General features: G+C 35.1%; 1 protein-coding gene and 1 long non-coding RNA gene across 3 annotated transcripts; one reads left to right on the top strand and one right to left on the bottom strand.

The window, feature by feature from the left end:
* Window positions 1–5,564: 5,564 nt before the first annotated feature.
* On the top strand, window positions 5,565–8,894 carry LOC120078809 (11S globulin seed storage protein 2-like). Its single transcript, XM_039033135.2, has 4 exons — window positions 5,565–5,871; window positions 6,814–7,079; window positions 7,161–7,592; window positions 8,493–8,894. The coding sequence occupies exons 1-4, from the start codon at window positions 5,565–5,567 to the stop codon at window positions 8,892–8,894; spliced, it is 1,407 nt and encodes a 468-aa protein (XP_038889063.1).
* Window positions 8,895–9,047: 153 nt separating this feature from the next.
* On the bottom strand, window positions 9,048–13,676 carry LOC120078810 (uncharacterized). Of its 2 annotated transcripts, XR_005482098.2 has the most exons (4): window positions 13,407–13,676; window positions 11,384–11,460; window positions 11,068–11,149; window positions 9,048–10,638 (listed from the first exon to the last, which is right to left on the bottom strand). It is a non-coding gene; the product is annotated as an uncharacterized LOC120078810 (long non-coding RNA). The 2 variants fall into 2 exon arrangements; XR_005482096.2 differs by having other exon boundaries at window positions 9,048–11,149.
* Window positions 13,677–22,040: the final 8,364 nt, after the last annotated feature.

Here is a 22,040-nt window from a genome sequence, read left to right as displayed (position 1 = left end):
TTATGTAGCCATCCACAAAATTTATTGGAACAATTTCAAAATACGTTCATCAAATATAGTAACTTAGAAATTTCAAAATCCTATCTATTCCTCCGATGGTGGTTGAATATAATTTTGTTGAGGTGGTCCGTTTGTTAAATCTGCAGGACACTAACTTGTTTGAAGTTAATATTTTTGTGAGTGAGGCTTTTAGCCTTGCTAAGTGTACAAATATCTATAATTTTTGTAAGGTCCTTAAAAATAAGAACAAAGATGCTCATAATCTTGTATCTTTGGCTTCCTCTTCTGGTTATTCTTTGGTCTACAAAGATGACTTTCTAGCTTCTATTCTTTCCTTTATTTATGAGAGAGAGTGGTGTGGTTTGGCATAGTGCCTTTTCTAGTTGTTGTATTTCAATTTAAAAAAAAAAAACATATGAGCTATTATAAAATCACAAACTATAAATCTATCCCCACCACATTGTTTTGAATTATCATCAAAATCTTTTTGTAAAATAACCTATAGCGGCTAAAAGCGAAAACATCTACACAAAAAAGTACATGGGCACTTTCATGTATGTAGCCATCCACAAAATTTATAGGAACACTTTCCAGTAGGTTCGGATATGGTAACTTAGAAATTTAGTCCTTTCCACTCACACTTCATCCAATTCAATTTACAAGTACGAGTTTTTTGTATCAATTTATAAAACATCAAGAGTCAAATGTACGTTTTATGCAAATTTGTCACATTACACTATTTATACTGTTACAAATGTAAGTAGTTTAGAAATATACCACATCTGTGATCATGTTGTTTTCTTTCATCATGATATCTCGGATATATCTCAAATGACAAAATATCCACATTCGATACTTCCCATTTGTAAAGGATACTACGGTACAAAACCAGTAATACATACATATGTACTAAATATACACTGTTGAATTAAATTTTGTAATGTTTATACTTGTTGTTTTTCAGAATGTGGTTTTTCGAGTTCTTTTCAACTTTTTTGTTTGAAAAATAGCCATTGCCCTACATTTGCTAAAGAATACATTATAATATTCAAAATGAAATAAACTTTACACCAAAAAAATAAAAAACAAAAAACAAGTTAGCTTACATATTATTTGTTATGTATTTGATATCTTCTCCCCAACTTTATTCTCAATGAGTCGAGATAGTACACCACATAATCGTACACATTAATAACAAGGAATGACTAATGATCACTAAATAAAATACACAGCTAATTAGTATTTTTGCTACTAATGCAAGTTTATCACCTAGTACATGAAAAATTTGAAATGAGTAAATTAATTTCACTTACCCTGAATTATAAGGAGCAATAACTAATTGATCTTGTTTTGAAGTCATTTGTTTACTACAAAGGTTTTGAATTCTAATTTTGGAGTATTTTGGCTACGGATATAAGAGATGAATCTACAAAAATGTACTTCGAACTTTCTTTCAATAAAAAAAATGAGTTTAAGTACCTACAATAAGTCAAACACATTAATTGATCTTGTTCTGACATCATTTACAAAGATTTCGAGCTCTAATCTCTAAGTATTTGGCCTACGGATATAAGAGATGGATCTACAAAAATGTTCTTCAAAACTTTCTTTGAATCAGCAAAAAAAGAGTGTAAGTACCTGCAATAGATCGAACACATTAACTAAATAAGAAAATGATTTATACCTACTAATTAATAAAGTGATAATATATCTCAAAATCACTTTTAGAGATGAAGTCGGATCACTCTATACTCTTCCTAACCGTTTCATGTCTTTAAATTTTTCTCTCTTTGTATTCTAAATATTGTTCTTTCTATAGAAACCATGTTTGGTTGATTTTCTTTTCATTTTAGTATTCAACATAGTCATGGATTATTTGTGAATTCATTTGTGGATGAATTTAGTTAGCATCAAGTAGTTTCTAGGATGATTGTTCTTATACTGTTGTATGTTTAATCGTCATTTGACTGATTTTATGATTTATTTTCTTGATCTAGCGAGATGATTTTAGATTAGAAATTTTATGTTAGACTATTGTTTGAATATACTAGCATAAAAGGAGAATGGTAGAGATTGAAGACAAAGAGTCTTATTGCCTTGCTTAATATGACTTTTCAAAGAAATTTAAGAATTATTAATTAGGTGAGAGAAAAGGTTGATCTCGAGAAGGCAACCTAGATTAAAGATTTCAAGATCTAGTTATTATGTTAAATGGTAATAGAATTAAGCAATTGAGTTTGTTAGGTCCATTGGTAAAATCAATGCCCTAGAATGTCTCTTTGATTGAAATTCTTCTAACCGATCGTTTTCTTTGCTCTACTAGATTTATATTAATTTAATTCATTATAAGTCGGTGCTCTAAATAAAATTAGAATTTTCTTTAGACTACTAAGAGAATTATGAACCTAATTCCCAGAGGATGATATTCGACCTTTGATTTTAATATTCTATAGTTTGACATCTGCACTTGCATGTATCAAGTTTTTTATGTTGTTGTCTGGAATTAGTATTTTTAAAAAAAAAAAAAATCTTTTAATACTGATGAGATTTGCCTAAATTAGGGTATACATTAGTTTATTTTTCTTTTGAGTTTTTTTTTCCTCTAATTCTTTGTTTTTCTTTTGAGTCTTTTCCTCATTGTTTGTTGAGTGGTGCATGCATGCTTATTAGTGTTGAGAGAGGATGCATGAACATTAAACTTGTAAGCCTATAAATTTGAGTGAATGGCATAAAGTTTAAGCAATTTAATATATTGTTTGTACGTCCATTGAATGAACATTAAACTTGCAAGTCCTATAAATGAAATCATTATCCTAGAAAGTCCTCTGACTTGAATTCATCTGGTTCATTTACTTTTCTTTCGTGGATTGTGTTTCTCCTAGATAAATCATAATAATCTTTATGATAGCTAACGAATTACTCACCCAATCTCTAATTGACAATATTCGATCTCGAACTACTTTAGTTTAGTATAATTTGATACATACCATTGCACGTATCAAGTTTTTGGTTTTATTGCTCGGAATCATTAATTTTAATTCCTATTAATATCTAAGAAATTCGTACCATATAAATTTAGACTTTTTTTTATATATATTTTTCTTTCTTTCTATGTGGTATATTTCTTTTTCTTGTTTGTTTAATGCATGTGGCATATCGGGGGATGAAGACACCAATTCTATCAAGTTTTGGTTTGGTTTGGATGGGTTTGAAGGCTAAATTGAAGCAAAAATTAAAAAGGAAAAAAAACTAAACTACACTAAACCTCAATCATACTACAAGAAAAGTTAGTTTTAGTGGCATGCAAAAAGCGTTGCTGAAAGCCCAAAAATGCCACTAAAGGTATTAGCAACACGTAGAAGCGTATCACTATAAATATCGCTATTGCCGCATAGCTATAGATTTTAGTGGCTTGTTTAGAGCGCTGCTAAAAGTAACATTTTATTGACGCATAGACGTCATTAAATATTAACTTTTAGCAATACATTATTTGTCACTATTTGTCTTATACAGTGACACTGAGATTTGGTCACTAAAAGTTATGTTTTAGTAACATATAAGACTGTTGCTAAATGTGGATCAATGGTCATTGCAATTATCTTTTGCAACTATTTAAGTGTCGGTAAAATTATTAATTTGTGCCACTATAAATTTTTTGATTTTTTTTTTAAATACAATTTACTGACGTTATAGAAAACGTCGGTAAAAGTATTTTATTAATTAAAAAATAATACACAAATTAATATGTAAATCTATTATAAAATCTAAAATATAATAATCTTTTGAGCAAATCAAGAATCAACTAATCAATTTATATTTAAAAAGTTATAATTGAAGATACATATTCCCAATATCACAAACTATCATTGAAACAAAATGAAATAATACTAACTTGGCTACAAGTTATATCAACCAACTTCGATAATATAAACAAATTTAGTATTAACACTAGCTATCACAAAAAGAACACTAGCTATCACAAGTTTTCATTATAAAAATTCCAACTGAAGGTCTTTGAAGCATTGCAATGTCATTGTGAAACAAAAGTATAAAATACCAACACTAATTATATCCATTCCCATCTCCAAATTGAGCTTAATCATCTTGTACGGGAGACCATCGAGATATCAAAGCTAATAAATAAAGAAGTGACATATGTAAGCACGTGAGGATAAAGAATTGATGGATGACCTCCAAATGTCATCCTAAAAGGAACCAAACAAAGTAATTATCCTAAATACAATTCGGGTGAGGGGGGAGTCAAAAACACTATATTCTAAATATCAATAACAAAAACCATGCAAAATATAGAAAATTCATGCTAAACATTGACATGAGTTTCAACCCGTTCATCGACCGTGATGCGTGAGTTCCGAAATGAGTGGGTTCGACAACATGTTCGTTCATCGGTAGTTTGTTCACAGTAGGGAGGCTATTCTCCGATGATCCGTTTGTAGTAGGTTTTTGTTCGCCGACGGTATATTGGCAGTAGGTGTTCTGTTCGCAGCAAGGAGTTCCGTTTTCACGCAGCAAGTCGTTTGTCTTGTGGGTTCACAATAGGTTTAGTGGTGAACAACAACGTCCATTGTTGATGGTGAGCAGAAACCTCCGTTCATCCCAACGATGATATGTGAGTTAAGATGAAGGGAAAGAATAGAGGGGAGAAGGGAAGAGAATGAGTGTCGAAAAATTGGGGGGGAAAGAAGGGAAGAAAGAGCCACAAATTTTTACTATTTTTTTAATAATAATAGATATATTTAGTGACATCTTAATATGTTGCTAAAAGGTTTTAATGTTTAGTGGCGTTGGTGTGTGTATTGCTAATTCTTTTAGTGACGCAAATTTAAGCTATGTTGCTAATAATGAACTTTTTGTGACATTTTTGTAAAACGTTGCTATAAATTGACCTTTAGTGAAAAAAATTGCACGTATTGCTAAAAATTTGTTACTAAAACTCTCTTTTTTTGCAGTGATAAGGGAAACAAATTTCTCAATTGATTAATTTTTTATTTTTCATGTATGTACCTTAAAATTGAATCGAACCACCTAATTATTTGCAGAAATTGACTTTTCGGTTCGGTTTGGCTTTTGCTTTTTTTCTTTTCAGTACAATAATTTTAAGAATAGGAATTGAATCTCTAATTTCTAAGAATGAAGGCCATGCCAATTACCGAGTTAAGCTCATTTTTGCGATTTTTGCAGTTTGGTTGTACATTAATGATGGATTAAATTTAAAATAAACCCCCAAAATTTCTAACATTAGCTTAGAAGTCTGACATCAAAACCCACATCAAATTAGATTATTAATAAGAAAAAAATATATATATTTCCAATTAGCATTCAACTTTAGTAAAGCATGAAAAGAAGGGACACAGACAACTGGTGGGTGCACACAAAAGTTATAGAAAAACAAAGACAAATGGTAGGTATATATACTAACCCAAATTCCATGCTGCTACATCTCAGATTCCATTACCAGAAATTTGCTCAAATTTTTCTTTGTTTCACCCTATATATTAAGTCCTTTTTCAATCCAATTTTGATAAGAAATGTTGTTTCTAACCATGGCTACCAAAGTTGTAGTGGGGATTTTGCTGTGTTTGCTTGCATTTAAGTCTCTAGTGAGCGGTGTTCAGGCGCCGGAGAGGCACCGGTTCAGGGAAGAAGCTCAGCAATGCAGGCTGGAGAGGATTCAGGCGAGGCTACCGTCGCGTTGGATTGAGTCGGAGGGAGGCATCACTCAAGTTTGGAATGAAGCTAATGAAGAGTTTCAGTGTGCTGGAGTTGCTGCCTTTAGAAACATCATAAGGCCCAACTCTCTCTCTTTGCCTAAGTACCACAGCGCCCCAATGCTTGTGTACATTGAGCAAGGTATCAATCTTAATAGTATTCATCCTCACAACACCTCATTTTTTAAGCTTTAATTTGATTGATTGCAATAAATTTTATCATATATTTATTTTTTGATTGGGTATTCACATTATAAACTTAATGTGATAAGGTATGATACCGTTAAACATAAAATACTTCGGTTCATCTTTTTAAATTGCGCTCATTATTTTTTACTCACACAATTATCTTATCACAATTTGTCACATCACTTATCTATCTATTTGAAATAGGCTTAAAAAAATGGGTGTAATTATTTTAAGTTTTGATTGTTTACAATATATTTATAAAAAAAAATACTTAGATGCTGAATAGGTTACTCCTAATAAAAAAAAAATTCATCTATCCATATTGGAAATGTTCATAAGGCCGCATAATACTTCATTCTAAATCTCACCATTTTTAAGAGAACAAACTTGTTAATTTAGTTTAGAGAGAAAAAACTTGGTTGCATGTGAAGGAAAATGATCCTTTTATATAATACCTTGAACAAATTAATAAGTACAATATATATGTGTGTTAGAATGTTTTAAATATGTTATCTGATACTTCGAATGATCAAATACGGATTCTTGCTGCCCAATTAACGAATTAGAGTAGTAGTATTTATGTTATTTATGATTTTGACTCTATGTTCAGAGAAGTATGCTATATAAACTTTCTAACATTGATATTTTCTCTTTAATAATAAATTATTCTCTCCTTCAACTTATAAACAGCAAAAATCTCTATGTCAATTTTTCTACTCTCTACGTTTTCTATTATTTTTTTATTATCGATTTCTTAACCAATGTACTTAAATAAAATTAAAATAAAACACCCGGAATATATAAATTCAATATGTATCTATCATGAACTAGCTTAATTAAATTAATTTCTAATCATCCATATTATAAGCAAAGCAATTGCTTACGAATGGAACAGGTGAAGGGTTCTTGGGCCTGGACTTCCCAGGGTGCACAGAGACGTACGAGGCACAATCAGGGCCATTTTCAAGGTCTTCAAGGCGAATCCGGGGAGACAAAGAGGAAGATAAACACCAAAAGGTGCGCAAGGTGTGTCGAGGTGACATGATCGTCATCCCGGCTGGGACTGTCCAATGGTGCCACAACGACGGTGGCCAAGACCTCGTAGTCGTTGCCTTCATGGATCTCAACAACGACGACAACCAACTCGACCTTCGTGTTAGGGTATTTCAAGATTCTCCCTTAAAGATCTTAACTTTATGATATCAGAATAAGAGATCACGTGCTATATGTTTGTTTATGTAGTCCTCCTACTTGGCTAGTGGAGTTCCAAGAGAAGCAAGAAGGAGAGCAAAAGCAGATGATCTTGTGAACATCTTCAGTGGGTTCAACCCGGAGTTTCTTGCGGAGGCTTACAACATTCCATTAGACTTGGTAAAGAAAATGCAAGAAGAAAGGGGCGATGGATTGATTGTGAAGTGCGACGAAGAAATGTCGTTTATGACGCCAGAGGAAGAGGAGGAAGAATTGAGCGAGTCGCCATTCTCGAGAAGGGAAGAGGATTCAAATGGGTTGGAAGAAACCATCTGCACTGCTAGAGTTCAACACAACATGAACACACAAAAAGAAGCTGATGTATACTCTAGAGAGGCTGGAAGAGTTAACATTTTGAACCAACTCAAGCTTCCTATTCTAAGATTCATGGGAATGAGTGCTGAGAAAGGTCATCTTTTCGCGGTAAAGCATACTCAATTTAAAACTATTTTTATAGAATAGAATTCATTTAGAATTTGGAAAAAAAGTGGGACATAAAATTGACCAGGACCTAAAACCAAAATTTGAATTGTCACTCATTCTACATTGCCACTACATCAACTTTAAAGAATTTCTATTTTAAAATGTTTTTGATGTTCATAGTAAGGTTGTATTTGAAACAAATGGCAAAGTTCACTTCTTTTTTTAAAAAAAGAAAAAGAAAAAAGAAAATCTAACATTTTCTCAAACAATAAAAAGTTATTCAATTGTGGTCATCACATATATGGTTGTTTCTCACATGTATTTAAGATTGACCATAAGGAGAGGAGTCCACGTATTTCATAAAAGATTGTGATGTGTTCTAATCTTTCTATTATGGGATCACTAACTATCATGCTCTTTAAAATGTTGTCTTTTTAGGTTCACTATTCTTGATTCGGATCTTAAGTATTTTTTTTTTAGTGAGTATTTGTTTAAGCTTTATGGATTTTGATACCATATTAGAGAAACATGAAATTTTATCTCAAAATCAATTAACAATGAAAGACTAAATAACTCGTGTTGGGAATATGACCAAAGTCCCATATTGATTAGAAAAGAGAATGAACATTGGATACATACTTGTGGACAACTATCTCCATTGGTATGAGGCTTTTTTGGAGTAAAACCAAAAGCAAAATCATTAGGGTTTATGCCCAAAAGGTGGAAAATATCATAACAGTGTAGAGCTATTTAGAGGATCGTCGTCCTTAACATCATAAATTGTAATAAAAAATTATAAAGTCTTCTCTTGTTTCCCGTGCAAGATCTCTAGGTTAACAAATATTGAACTTGGTACTATTGAATTAACATGTTAGATCCACTACTATTGTGTCATTACAGAATGCTGAATACAACCTTCACTGGTCAATGACAGACCACAGATTGGCATATGTGATTGATGGAGAGGCAGAAATTGAAATAGCTGATGACTATGGAAACCAAGTGTTTAAGGAGAGAGTTTCAAGAGGAAACATGTTTGTGATTCCTCAATTTTACCCTTCTTTTGCTAGAGCTGGCCAACAAGGCTTTGAATGGATTACTTTCAAGACCTCAAATCAGCCAATGAAGAGCCCCGTGGTTGGCTACACATCCTTATTCAGAGCCTTACCACTTCAACTCTTAGAACAAGCATTCCAAATCACAACAGCTGAGGCTCAGCAACTAAAGCAAACAAGAAATCAACACACTTTCCTTTTTCCTCCCTCAACCAGCACTAGGGAGGTCCTCTTAGAGAAAGAATAAAGAAAAGAAAACCCATTTTTTCCACTGATAGGGAGTAAAGGATGTCAATAAAGAAAAATAATATCAATAAAGAGAAGTTTTTTTTCCATCTAATGTGTTTGTTATAAAATTAAATGAGTAAGAGAAGAACACAGAGAGATGGAAAGAAGAGAGTAGAAACAAGCATGTGTATTTTTTATTATTCAACTTTGAATTGCTGTATACTGCAAATGTATTCTGTTTCAACTCAATTGAAAATGAGAAATAATTGATTAATACATCTCTGCAACAGAAAATAACTAATGAGTAGTTACAGAAGAGTACATATTACAGTACATATTACAACAAATATCACATATGATAACAAGCCAAAAATGCTATTGTCGACTTTTGATATGTTTTTGGAGACGTTGTCATAGTTGATGTTATGGAAAGTCCAACACTTTTTATAGCGTTTTTTATCTACTATAATATGTGCTATAAAAAGTTCACTTTTTATGACAAAATTATCATGCTATGGAAATATTTCATAGCGTTAGCAAAAAATGCTATATTTTTCCTTTAATAGCGTTTTTAATAACATGAAAAAAATGCTGTCATAACTATTTTATAGAGTTTTTAATAGTAGGAAGAAATTGCTATAAAAGACTTTCTATAGCATTTTTAAGCATTTTGTCGTAACCAATGTTATTGAAAATCTCTTGCTTTTCATAACGTTTTTTCAATGTTACAAAAAAATGTCATAAAAAATCCATTTTCAATTGTACAATTTTAATGTTATAAAAACATTTTATAGCATTAGAGAAATGTTATGATTTACATTTAATAGCTTTTTTTTAATAATAATGAAAATATTATGATTGACATTTAATAGCATGTTTACAATAATTAAAAATGCCATAAAAACATGTATCATTCTTAATCTTATCGTGATAGTCAATATTAATCAATTCGTATATTAACAATATAGTCAGTTTATAAGAGTGACATTGTTTCGAATATAATTGTAAAATTAAATTCAAACCCTTTTGCCAAATTTTAACGTAACCAAATGACCCTTGATTATATAAATACAAATGGCACAAACAAATGTTAACTTTTGCCAAATATAAGCCAACTTTTAAATAAGTAACAAACACTTGATTATATAAATACAAATGGCACAAAACAAATGTTAAGTTTTCAAAATATTTTCACCTATATAGGAAAATAAACGCTATGGAAAGTTAACTTTATACCCATTATAGATCAGTGTCTACTTTGATACAAAATCAAATGGACTTACCTAGAAGAGAAGTGGACTCAAAAGGCAATCCATTCAGAAGTTCCACCGATAGACGATTGTGATTTCTTTGCCAAATGCTATGAACGGTGGACATTTCCAAAATGAGTATTGTTAGTAAAACAGAAATCAAATGTATTCAAAGAGCTTTTGTAGAACTTATCTATCATCTAGGTTTAGCCAATCCAACTTTTCTAATTAAGAAAGCATAAATAATAAGGAACATCCACAAAAAGACCTACTAAAAAAGGCGAGATTAACCAAGAAATTAATAAAATTGCAAATAACTCCTCCATATTTTATAATTCAAATACTATGCCAAAAAAAAAAATCCATTCTAGAAATGAGATAGAGCAAGAGAGGCATAAATCTATTGTGCACTTGGATTAAGTAATTGAAAGTAGCTGCATTTGCCCTCTTTTTTCAAGGCTTTGAAAATCACTTTTTAACTCAATATTCCATGTAGAATGCCAAGTTCCATTACTGCACAAGAATGGAAACAAACATCAAATAAAGTGAGTTGAACTTGAATTTTGCAAAATGAATTTGTCAACACTAATGAATTAAAATGCCATTGCAACAGATGAATCAAAAGCTTCACTGAAGGTTGCTAGCCAATGTAAAACAAAATCAGTCAAAAGAGAATCGCCAAGAGTTATAAACTAATTTACACAACTTACAAAGAGGCCAAAAAGGTCTAAATGAGACTTGTTAACCCTGTGCATCACTCAAAAAGGTTTACCCAATAAATATAACTCATCTGAAAATCTAAAGTATAACATATGAGAATGGAAACTTTTTACATGGCTCTAGAGTGGAATTAAATTGACATAGTGATTAATTTTATTTTTTATTTTGAAAAAAATGTAAAATATTAAAGTCTTTCACAATAAACAAGTTCTGACACCATACCTTAGTTCCTTAGTTTTTCTTCTCATTTCCTCTGTGACATGCAATGGTTAAGGGGATATAATGTCATTGTCTATACTGCTACCTGCATAACATTTCCTAGTTATATTTATCAGCGTAAAACTCAAATCAACTCTATCCATCACTTTTAATAGCAGAAATCTTGATTTATAGTCTTTTAGAGCTAGTTTACAAGAGTTTGGCATTGATACATAAACTGCAATAATATTTTGACCATAAAGAATAGATGCAGTCTATCGAGGGATCTAATTAATGAATGAAATATGATGGAGAAAGCTATATAAATATAGAATTATACCATGGGCATTCGATCTATATCTAGATCATTCTCACGACCAATGAGCCATTTAATTCCAACTTCATAGTTGACATTCCCTGAAGAACAAAGAAAGTACATTTCTGAGAATGATAAACAGAGTAATTCAATTATTCGAACTCTAAATTGCAGTGAAAGGGAATAGTTGATGTTAAAAGATGAGGCTCTTAGTCTTCTTTCATCAATCTTTAGCTCAAATCATAGTATATTATATATCGATATCCTCAAACTCTGAATGCTAGCCATTTTAGAATAATTATTTGCTTAACATCTAGTATATGATGACCCTTCCCCCCATCCCTAAGGGGGGGAGAGAGAACAAAGAAGACAATAAATGGAGATCAATTATAACTCAACAACTATTCAAATGTCAAAGCTAACAAACTACACTTATAGCTCAAACACTATACAAAATCCATGTATCTAACAAGGTGGGGTAGGGGTTAACTATCAAATATAAAATGTTTTGAACTTTATGCATAAAGGTAAAGCATCAAAGTAAAAGTTTATAGAGTCCATTAACTTTCTGGTGGGACTCACATACTTATATTCTTCCAAGGCGTTGCATACAGCAACTAATAAGATTACTCTCCTTACTATCATGAAAGTTGTGTGATTTTTATATAACTGAAACAAAATGTTTTTTACTTTCAACATCTTTAAATGAATTTAGATGATTCCAAGCCTCATAGTAAAGTGCACATCTCAATTATTAACACTCTTTTTTACAAAAATCTTGCTCCATACCCTTAAGAGTACACCACTTTAGCCTTTCTGCATCAACAGAAGAAAAAACTATTTCTCATATCAAAGCAAGTAATTACTGGATAAATCCTATCTATCATAATTTTCAATACTTTGAGCAACTAAACTCTTGCATGGTAATTATTCAAACTAAAAAGCTAAGGGTTCAGAAAACATGAAGCAAAAAACAACAAATTTGAAGATACAATTGAAAAGTACAAATCTTTGAGGTTACAAAACATGAAGATGCATAATGGTAAATAATTTTGGTAGTAACTAGACAAAGTTTATATGGATTTGTGGCACTACATATCTACAAACAGTCTAAAAAAACTAAACTAAAATAGTGCTTACAAATCTAGTTTTATAATAAACTTTGGATCTCAAATACATCATGTCTTGGATCTGAAGTTCCCCAAGAGGAGGCATAAATAGGCCTCAATACCAAATCCTTACTCACTTGCTCAACTTACAAAACAAGAAAGCTCAATAATTGAAGAAATGTAAGACAACCCATAAAAATAACAGAGACCCAATTGTTGAAATATTCTATAATTTGAGATTCATTTGAAGAAAGTGTGATATAATCAAACCCCATAACCAAAAACTCCCTACCAATAAATTCTTATTGGGCAAGTACCTTTGACAATGTATGCATAAACTCAGCTTCCCCATGGAATCTTCCTCTTTCATGTTTAAGTGATTCGAAAACCCATACAAACGACTTAAAATTCAAATTTCATTACAAAAATTTCAAAACTAGCAATACCCCAGGTGCCCAAATTACAAGATCCATAAAAAGAAAAGAAATACTACAGTAACCGGACAACAAACTTCAACTCCTCTTACTGTTCTACTCGAATCTTCTATGCTCAAACCCCTGCATTACGATTCACAACGTTTGATTGGCCCAAGGAATCGCAAAAAAAGAAAGGGCAGAATAACCAGAATCACACAACTTCAAAAACCCATTAGTCTCACAACTAAACAAATAAAGCAGTCAAATATACAAATGTAAAATAATGAAAACTTCTCAGACTCGCCTCAAAACAGTCTCACAAAAGCTACTTTTAATTGATGAAATGGTGAAAAAAGAACATTAGAATAGTGGGTCTGACATATAGAAGGGTGTTAGCTTTAAAATCCACAACAACAAGCGCAATGAAGCGATAATATGATAACCATAGTTGGTTTAGAGAAATAATTTGTGAAACAGAAATGAAAATTTTGAGTAACATCGAAGAAGAAGTTTTGTGAGTACCTCAAGGAGACGACGGACTTGGGCGCATGGTGGAGTTGCAAACTGCAAATTTGAGCGAATGACGTAGATGGTGCACGAGCGGAGAAAACGCACGAGAGAGAGGCAAAAGAGAGAAAATGGGGAAGAACAACGGAAGCGAAAACATGGGGAGAAGGAGAACGGTGGAAGGAGGAAAATGGGGAACAACTGAACTGTATGTGGAAAAGGGAAAATGCATAACGTTGAAAATGGGAAATGTGTACGCGCACCCTAATTTTTTTCCATCCCGTCTTTTCCTTCTATTTTTAATAACATATTTTATAAGATGTTATTAAAAGGGGCTTTTATTGTAGTGATAAACTCTATTGACCTAAGAAGTATGACTTTTGGTTTGGCTAGCATGTCCGTATCGACATGTGTCCGACACGTATCAAACACTTGTTAATGTAACAAATGTGTTAGACATGTATAGAACACTTGTTGAGTAAACTAAAAAAACACATGTATGATAATTGTAACAACGTTTAAGTGTGAAATACATCAAGCTAAGTTTTTTAAGCATATAAATGTATCAACCCATTTACTATAAATTTTCTTTGGTATAAAAATGATATATATTTCGAAAAAAGTATATTTAATAAATGTGTCCTAGCCGTGTTGTGTCCTAGAATTTTTAATATGGTGTGTCGCCGTATCCGTGTCATGTCGTATCCATGCCTCATATATGTATTTGTGCTTCTAAGCTATTTGACTTAGAGTAACTAATGAACTATCTTAACACTTGCCTCTTAAGCCAATTTGAGTAGATGAACATAAACATTGAGCTTGTCTTTTAAAGGTGGAGAAAATGAGATGAAGGTAGGGGTATAGTAAAAATTGTTGGGATTGGTGTCCTAATTCTCCCGAGTCTCGTTGTTTTGTAAAGATACACATTGTTCAATGAATAAAATAATTGTTATTTAATTCTGACATTTACTCAAATCCAATAAACAAAGCTCCTTGATTATCTTATGTGAACTTAAGCATGTATATGTGATATATAAGTGGATCATGTCTTAAGTGATAACCTAAATCGGTCTGTAGTATAAGGATTAAGGTGGGATACCTGATCCTTGTGATACTACGGATACGGCCTGCTTTGTAAAGGTTTACAAGTATTGTAAACTACTACAGATGGTAGATCCTGACCATTCATGTGGAGACGTGGAGCGGGGGTGTCCTATATAAAGAGTTTGTATATGACCTAGACCACGAGATTACTAGACTCTGTATATAACATCGTCGATACTAGAGACTTACATCTCACCTAAACGAACATAGGTGACACGACCTTAATCCTGAGTGTTTTAGGAACTCCTACCTTTGAGAGCGGTTCTTTGATTAGTATGGGTGAGAGTGGCCAGATTGCCAACTCAACATGCCTACCTTTTTGGGGACTTGTCTAATCTGGGAACTGGGAACTCAATCTACAAGATGGAATTTACTCATTTCCCAAAGCAGGGATAAGTAGAGAGATTGCTCCCTTAAGGGCTGATTCTGGGGCTTGAACATAGTGGTCACAGCTTCTCTTTGGAAGAGAAGACTCAGTCATAGTAGGACTATGACTTATGTTCATTAGAGGGATCAGTGGTTGATGCGTTATTTTATTGAAATGGAAATATGGATGATATACGTTGATGGAATTGCGTTGTGCACTCAAGTTTCCTCAGCAGAATTCAAATGTAAATTCCTCTGAGTTTCCTGGTAAGTCCAGGGTCGAACACAGGGACTTGTGAAAATAGATTGCGTTGGTAATGTTGATGAAAACTTTGCGGTAACCAAGAAAATAAAGAAAAGTTGTTGATTGCGTTGATTAAAAATAAATAACAAATGCGGGGGAGTTTGAAAAGAGTTGGTAAATGGGAAATGCAATGAATATGTGGTGAACGGGTTGAGAAAGGTTTCGGCTAACACTCCCTAGAATGCGTTCATGTTTGCGATCATGCAACATGCATACAATAGTAAACCACCTCTCGGTGCGAATACCATGGCTTCTAAGGCTAGAACACATGCGATATATATGCGATAAATCTACAGGGTTTACACATAAACCTCTATTCCTATTTATGCGATGACAAAATGACATCCACACAAATATGCGACCATATAATATCATTCCCCTAGGATCCATGCGATGCAAGTTGACAAACAGAGCTTATTTCTAAGATCCCCATTCTTGCCTATGTGTTCCAATCTGCTCTCTCGAGTCTTAGATTTGGGTTTTAGACTACTATCTCAAGTATGCCTAAATGATGAATGATGCACTCATAGGACAAGGTAACCGCATGAACTTGGTTGACGCAAGGTTGTTACTATCCCTAGTGAACAACACATACATTGTTTAATGCGACCAACTACTTACCCTCTCGGGCAGTTGGTTGTTGTTGACCTTACTCATAGACAAGCAATGTGTTAGCCTATAGACAGGCGTTGCCGCAGCTTCACACTAAGCAAATAAGGTTAGTCACACACTCACGCAATGCACACCTCTCGGTAGGTTGTTACATGCTTCATATCCTTAATCCACATGACTAAGTATGCAATACCTAAGCAATCCCACTAAGTGTTGCAATGAAAGTAAAGATGCTAAGCAAGAAGATGGAGATGGAGTCGAAGGAATAGAGAAATGAATTGAAAACACATTATATTAATTTCTTAATTCAAATTGTCATACAATACAATATAGGAAAAGAAAGAAAAAAGAAATGACTGGCTGGAAGCAAAACTTTGCTTCCAGCGGATGTGCATCAAGGCTACCGGTGGTGCCATGGATGGCTAGAGGATCTGACTCTCTCGAGATCTAGCTTCGATCGAAGGCTCTGATCGTCACTCAGAATGGATGAAAGGGGTGAAAAACTCTCAGCCATCTTCTCACGCAGTTTGTCTGGATCGCGGGGAAAGTCCCCGGTTCACAAGGATCCTCCCCCGAATAACTTAGAATTTTGCTCATCGGCTTCTATTTATAGAGTTTGGACCGCCGACAGCATTAATTGGACTACTCTGAGTTTGACTTTCGACGCGTCAGTCCTTTTTGAACCTCTGCCACCAACGGCGCGATAGGTGAAATGTCAGCATCAGGTTTGGATTTTCTCAAGGTAGATGCGTTGATGCGTTCATTCCACCAACCTTGCGTTGATCCCATTAGAATGCGTTGTCGCATAGTCGCAATCATTCAATGGTCGCATTTGCTTAACACCGCAACTCTACATGATGACCGCAATCGTTTGATGAGTGCAACTCTCATGCGATGGATGCATACGGCTGATTACCGCAACATCCATGTGTTGATCGATGTGTTTGCCTTGCGATGGAGTGTTTCTCCGTATGCGGTCGTCTATGCGATGGTCCGGTTTCTGCCTTTGCGTTCATTTCCTGCATTGGCTACAAAAATAGAACATTGAACGCATAATTAACGTAAAGTAATGGATTAGCTGAGATTCGACATGCTGATCGACGCAAACTTTTTTTCTCATGAATTCCTAGCACAATTGCCGCATATTCTACTAAACAATCTTCATGATTCTAAGTAAAAGGCCTAAGATGACATGCATTTCTGCATATCATCACACCCCCAAACTTAAAATCATGCTTGTCCTCAAGCATGCGTTATACTCAAGAAATTCTAACTCACCTTCATGCTTTCCTTTGCGATGACCAGCTTTTCAGAATATAATTTACACACACCTTTAACCATCACCGCAATGCTCTCCTTCACTTTGGCTGCTTCTTCAAAAAGATCTTTTCTAAGTTAAATCTGGCAAGCCTTTGCTCAAAAGTTTTTTTATTCATTCACCGCAATTTTGTGTTTAGCTTTTGAGAATGTGTTCATTCAAAAATACTTAAAAACTTTGCAATGACTTATTCAAATGCGGCGTTGAACATGGTTACGCCCTTCGTTTTGGCTTACCCCCACGTGTGTCATGCGGGCATCCAACTTCGGTTGCATTCCATATTCAACTCAACTCTTGTCTCGTTTGTTTTGGCTTGCGCTGGATAGAGGAGTTGCACTAATGCGCTGATCCTAGCGACTTGCCTTCGTTTTGGCTTGCCCCCACGTGTGTCATGCGGACATCCAACTTCGAGCAAGTGACTTTCACAGCTTAACTCTTATCAACATGGGTTTCCCCATTGCGTTGACAGTGAAGTTATTATTCCCAAAATCTCACTTCAACTTTTTTTTTTCAAATGATCGCAATATAATGAACGCAGTTCTCCGAGACCGCTGCCACCCCCAAACTTAGAGGTTGGCAGCGTTCTCATCGCAAAGCTAAAAACAAAATTACAAGAATGCAATAATAAATGTTTGAACAAAGGTTTACGCAAAATAAAACTTAAGACTTTCAAAATTTGGAGAAGCGAATAAAAGTAAAGAATGTCTTGCGTTGATTAGTTAGAAAATGCGGTGAATTATATGTACCATCATAGAAACATCGCAAAACAACGCAATCGGGAAAAAGAGAATTTCAAAAGAATAAGGCATATAAGATAACAGGAAAAGACCTTAGGCGAAACAACGCATGCGCTCATGTGTTGGAATCCACGTGATTGAAGCCTTGTGTTGAAGGGAAGGAATTCTTCCGTTGAACTACGAACCCGAGGAGACTTATTACTGCACCTACAAGAGCAAACGTACCCAAAACCAAGGAAGTAGCCATATATCCAAAATAACAATGAAAATAAAATAAAATTAACCTATACTAAGAAAGCAATGTAAAGATAGAGTAAAAGACGTCCCTAGAAAAGTAAGAGCGTTGTCACCGCAAGGAGTCTTCTGTGCAGGAGATGGCTCTCAACTGCTTGGGTTAAGTTGCCTTGACCATTGGAATTTCCGGTAATTTTTGGGCACATTTTGGCCACCATGAGCTTAAAACTGCCTTCGGCTCTTTTGCGACTGATTGCCCTTCTACATTGGGGTCAATACTGACTTTCAGTGCATCGTCTACACTTCAATATTGTTTGCAATCTGGTCGCACAAGCTGCAATACACCCAAGATAAAAAGTTTGCTTGTAAAGACATAAAACTTAACAAATATTTAGTTGCCAAGTCCCCGGCAACGGCGCCAAAAAACTTGATGCGTTATTTTATCGAAGTGGAAATATGGATGATATGCGTTGATGGAATTGCATTGTGCACTCAAGTTTCCCCAGCGGAATTCAAGTGTAAATTCCTCTGAGTTTTCTGGTAAGTCCAGGGTCAAACATAGTATGAAAATAGATATCATTGGTAATTTTGATGAAAACTTTGTGGTAACCGAGAAAATAAAGAAAGTGTTTGGTTTGTCGATTGCGTTGATTAAAAAAAATAACAAATGCGGCGGAGTTTGAAAAGAGTTGATAAATGGGAAATGCGATGAATATGCAGTGAAGGGGTTGAGAAAGGTTTCGGCTAACACTCCCTAGAATGCGTTCATGCTTGCGATCATGCAACATGCATACAACAGTAAACCACCTCTCGGTGAGAATACCACGGCTTCTAAGGCTAGAACGCATGCGATATATATGCGATAAGTCTACAGGGTTTACACATAAACCTCTATTTCTATTTATGCAATGACAAAATGACATCCACACAAATATGCGACTACATAATATCATTCATATTCCTAGGATGCATGCGATGCAAGTTGACAAACAGAATTTATCTCTAAGTCCCCATCTCTTGTTTATGCAAGCCTAATCTTGCTCTTTTGAGCCCAGATTCTAACCTAGCTCTCTCGAGACATTAGGTTCTTTCTTTAAACTCTCTCTCGAGTAACTCTAAAGGGTATTTTGTACAGCATAAAACAAGACAATCGCAAGCAATGAACTTCCTAGGTCATGTTAGCTTAGTTCTTCTTAACTCATTCAACTAGTTTAGTTACTCATGCGTATTAAGAGAGTGAACAGATATAGAAATAGAACTTCTATTGAATAAATATGAATATAAAGTACAAATGACAATGCAAGTATAATAAAGAGTCTGGTAGCAATTTCTTGCTGTCAGGCGTTTACACTGTTTCTACTCGTGCTCTAAAGATATTCTCGCTTTCACGAAAGTCGGCCCACTCTCTGCTCTTACGCCCCAAGGTTCTCTCTCGAGTTGCCCTGAGCGATCTCCGGTGCCACCATTCTTCTCTTGCTCCGCCTTAAAATGGAAAGGAAAATTATGAACAGAAGCAACTGGTTTTCTCGTCAACCCCTTCTCTGAAGAATGCCCTTGGTATTTATAGAACATCCATGGTGAAAAATGGTTTCTCTCTCCTGGTTGTACAGATGGGACAACTTTAATTCCTGACTGATACGCCGGATAATTGTTATCGATAAAGCTGAATGTACTTTATGACCGTTATAATTTGGATTCAACTGTCATCAGCTTTCTGTCATATCGCTCTTAATTAGCTTTTCACCCAGATGTGCCCACCATGTTGCACTGACCAAGTTGCGGCGATCCTTCTCGAACGAATGTTTGCGAGCACGATCAACGCAAAGTCTTGCAGTTAATTCAAGACTATCTTGTCCATATACCTCTGCACAGAATGGACGGGAAGAAAGGAAACATAGGCATATTGTCGAAATGGGACTAACTCTATTAGCTCAAGCCTCAATGCCCCTAAATTTTTGGTGGGATACATTCATGACCTCTACCTTCATTATTAATGGACTGCCCTCACAGAGTTTAAAAGGAAAATCTCCAATGGCAAAACTTCTTCACAAATAGTTGAACTTCTCTAAATTAAGAATCTTTGGATGTGCTTGTTATCCCTATCTCAGACCATATAACAATCAAAAGTTTCAGTATAAGTCAGAAAGATGTGTGTATCTTGGGCCTAGTCCAGTTCATAAAGGTCACAAATGTCTAACACAATCGGGGAAAACTATTATATCAAGGCATGTTGAGTTTGATGAAACATTTTTTCCTTTTATTTCAGGTTTTGCAGCAGTATTAGTGCAGTCCTAACCCACTGCCCAACCGCCACTAATTTATCCACCACCACCTTGGCATGATCAACCACCACACTGTCCATCTCCACAACTCAATACCGAAAACAGTCCAACCAATACCCCAGCCTCATCTCACAGCCCCTGTCCAACTCCAAATCAGTATATTTCATCCTCACCTCTGCCAAGCATACCTCCTTCCCCTCCATCCACCTCACACTCATCCAAATCAGTAAACCCATCTCCACTAGCTTCACCGTCCAACCTGCTACCACTGTCCAGCCCCTCACCATTATCGTTCTCCACTCACTCAAATACTCCCTTTTCTGAAGGCCAAAGTTCCCATATACCACCAGCACCTCCAGGCCACCCAATGATCACCCGTGCCAAGCCTGGAATCTTCAAGCTGAAAGTATGGATGACAAAAACTATAGCTCGTGACTGCACCCTCACTGAACCAACCAAATTAAGTGATGCACTGGCCACTCCAGCTTGGAAAAATGCCATGGACTTAGAGATTCAAGCTCTAGACAGAAACCACACATGGGACCTAGTGACAGCCCCTCCTCACAAAACTATTGTTGCCTATCGATGGGTATTCAGACTCAAAAGGAACTCAGATGGATCTATTCAAAGGCACAAAGCTTGACTGGTTGCCAAGGGATTCCATTAAAGCCCTGGCGTTGATTTCTTTGAAACTTTTAGACCCGTGGTCAAAGCCACTACCATCAGAGTTATCCTCACACTAGTTGTCTTCTATAACTGGCACATTCGGCAACTAGACTTCAACAACGCTTTTCTCAATGGCCATTTAGAAGAAGACGTTTATATGACCCAACCACCAGGGTATGCTAATCAACTTCTGCCCAATCATGTATGTAAGCTGCGCAAAGCCATCTATGGGCTGAAGCAAGCTCCTCGAGCTTAGAATACGACACTCAAGGATACTATACACTCATATGGTTTCCACAGCAACCATGCTGACACTTCCTTACTGATCTACAAGAAAGGTTCAACCATCATTCTTATGCTGATTTATGTAGACGATGTAATCATTACAGGTAACAGCCCCTAACTTATCAACAATGTTATTGCCCGACTGGACAAAACTTTTTCTCTCAAAGATCTTGGTCCAGTCAGCTACTTTCTTGGGATTCAAGCCTCTCGTGTCAGCTTTGGTCTTCTCTTAACTCAAAGCAAATACATCGATGATCTGTTCTCACGGTTGGAACTCCAACATCTTAAACCGGCCCCAACTCCATCTGCTATAGGTAAACACTTTTCTATATCTGACGGCACCCCGTTACCTAACCCCTTTGTTACCGCAACACCATTGGAGCACTCTAATATCTCACCTTTACTAGACCGGATATCGCTTACATTGTCAACCATCTCAGTCAATTCCTGAAGCAACCAACCGATGTCCATTGGTAAGGAGTAAAAAGAGTTTTTCGGTACCTAAGCGGTACCAAACACCATGGCCTACTGATTTCACCAACAGAAAATCTTTCTATTATAGCCTTCTCTGATGCAGATTGGGCATCCAATGTTGATGATTGACGTTCAATAGCTGGCTTCTGTGTATACTTGGGAAACACCGCTGTCTCTTGGTCCTCTAAGAAGTAAACCGCCATGGCAAGGTCCAACACCGAATCAAAATATCGGGCACTTGCATACGCTTTTGCTGAAATAGTGTGG

This window comes from Benincasa hispida, chromosome 5, assembly GCF_027475165.1.
Source record: "Benincasa hispida cultivar pf3 chromosome 5, pf3_genome.v1.1, whole genome shotgun sequence".
NCBI classification, from domain to species: Eukaryota; Viridiplantae; Streptophyta; class Magnoliopsida; order Cucurbitales; family Cucurbitaceae; genus Benincasa; species Benincasa hispida.
Note: the sequence above shows the minus strand (reverse complement) of the source record. Positions and strands in the feature narration are given on the sequence as shown.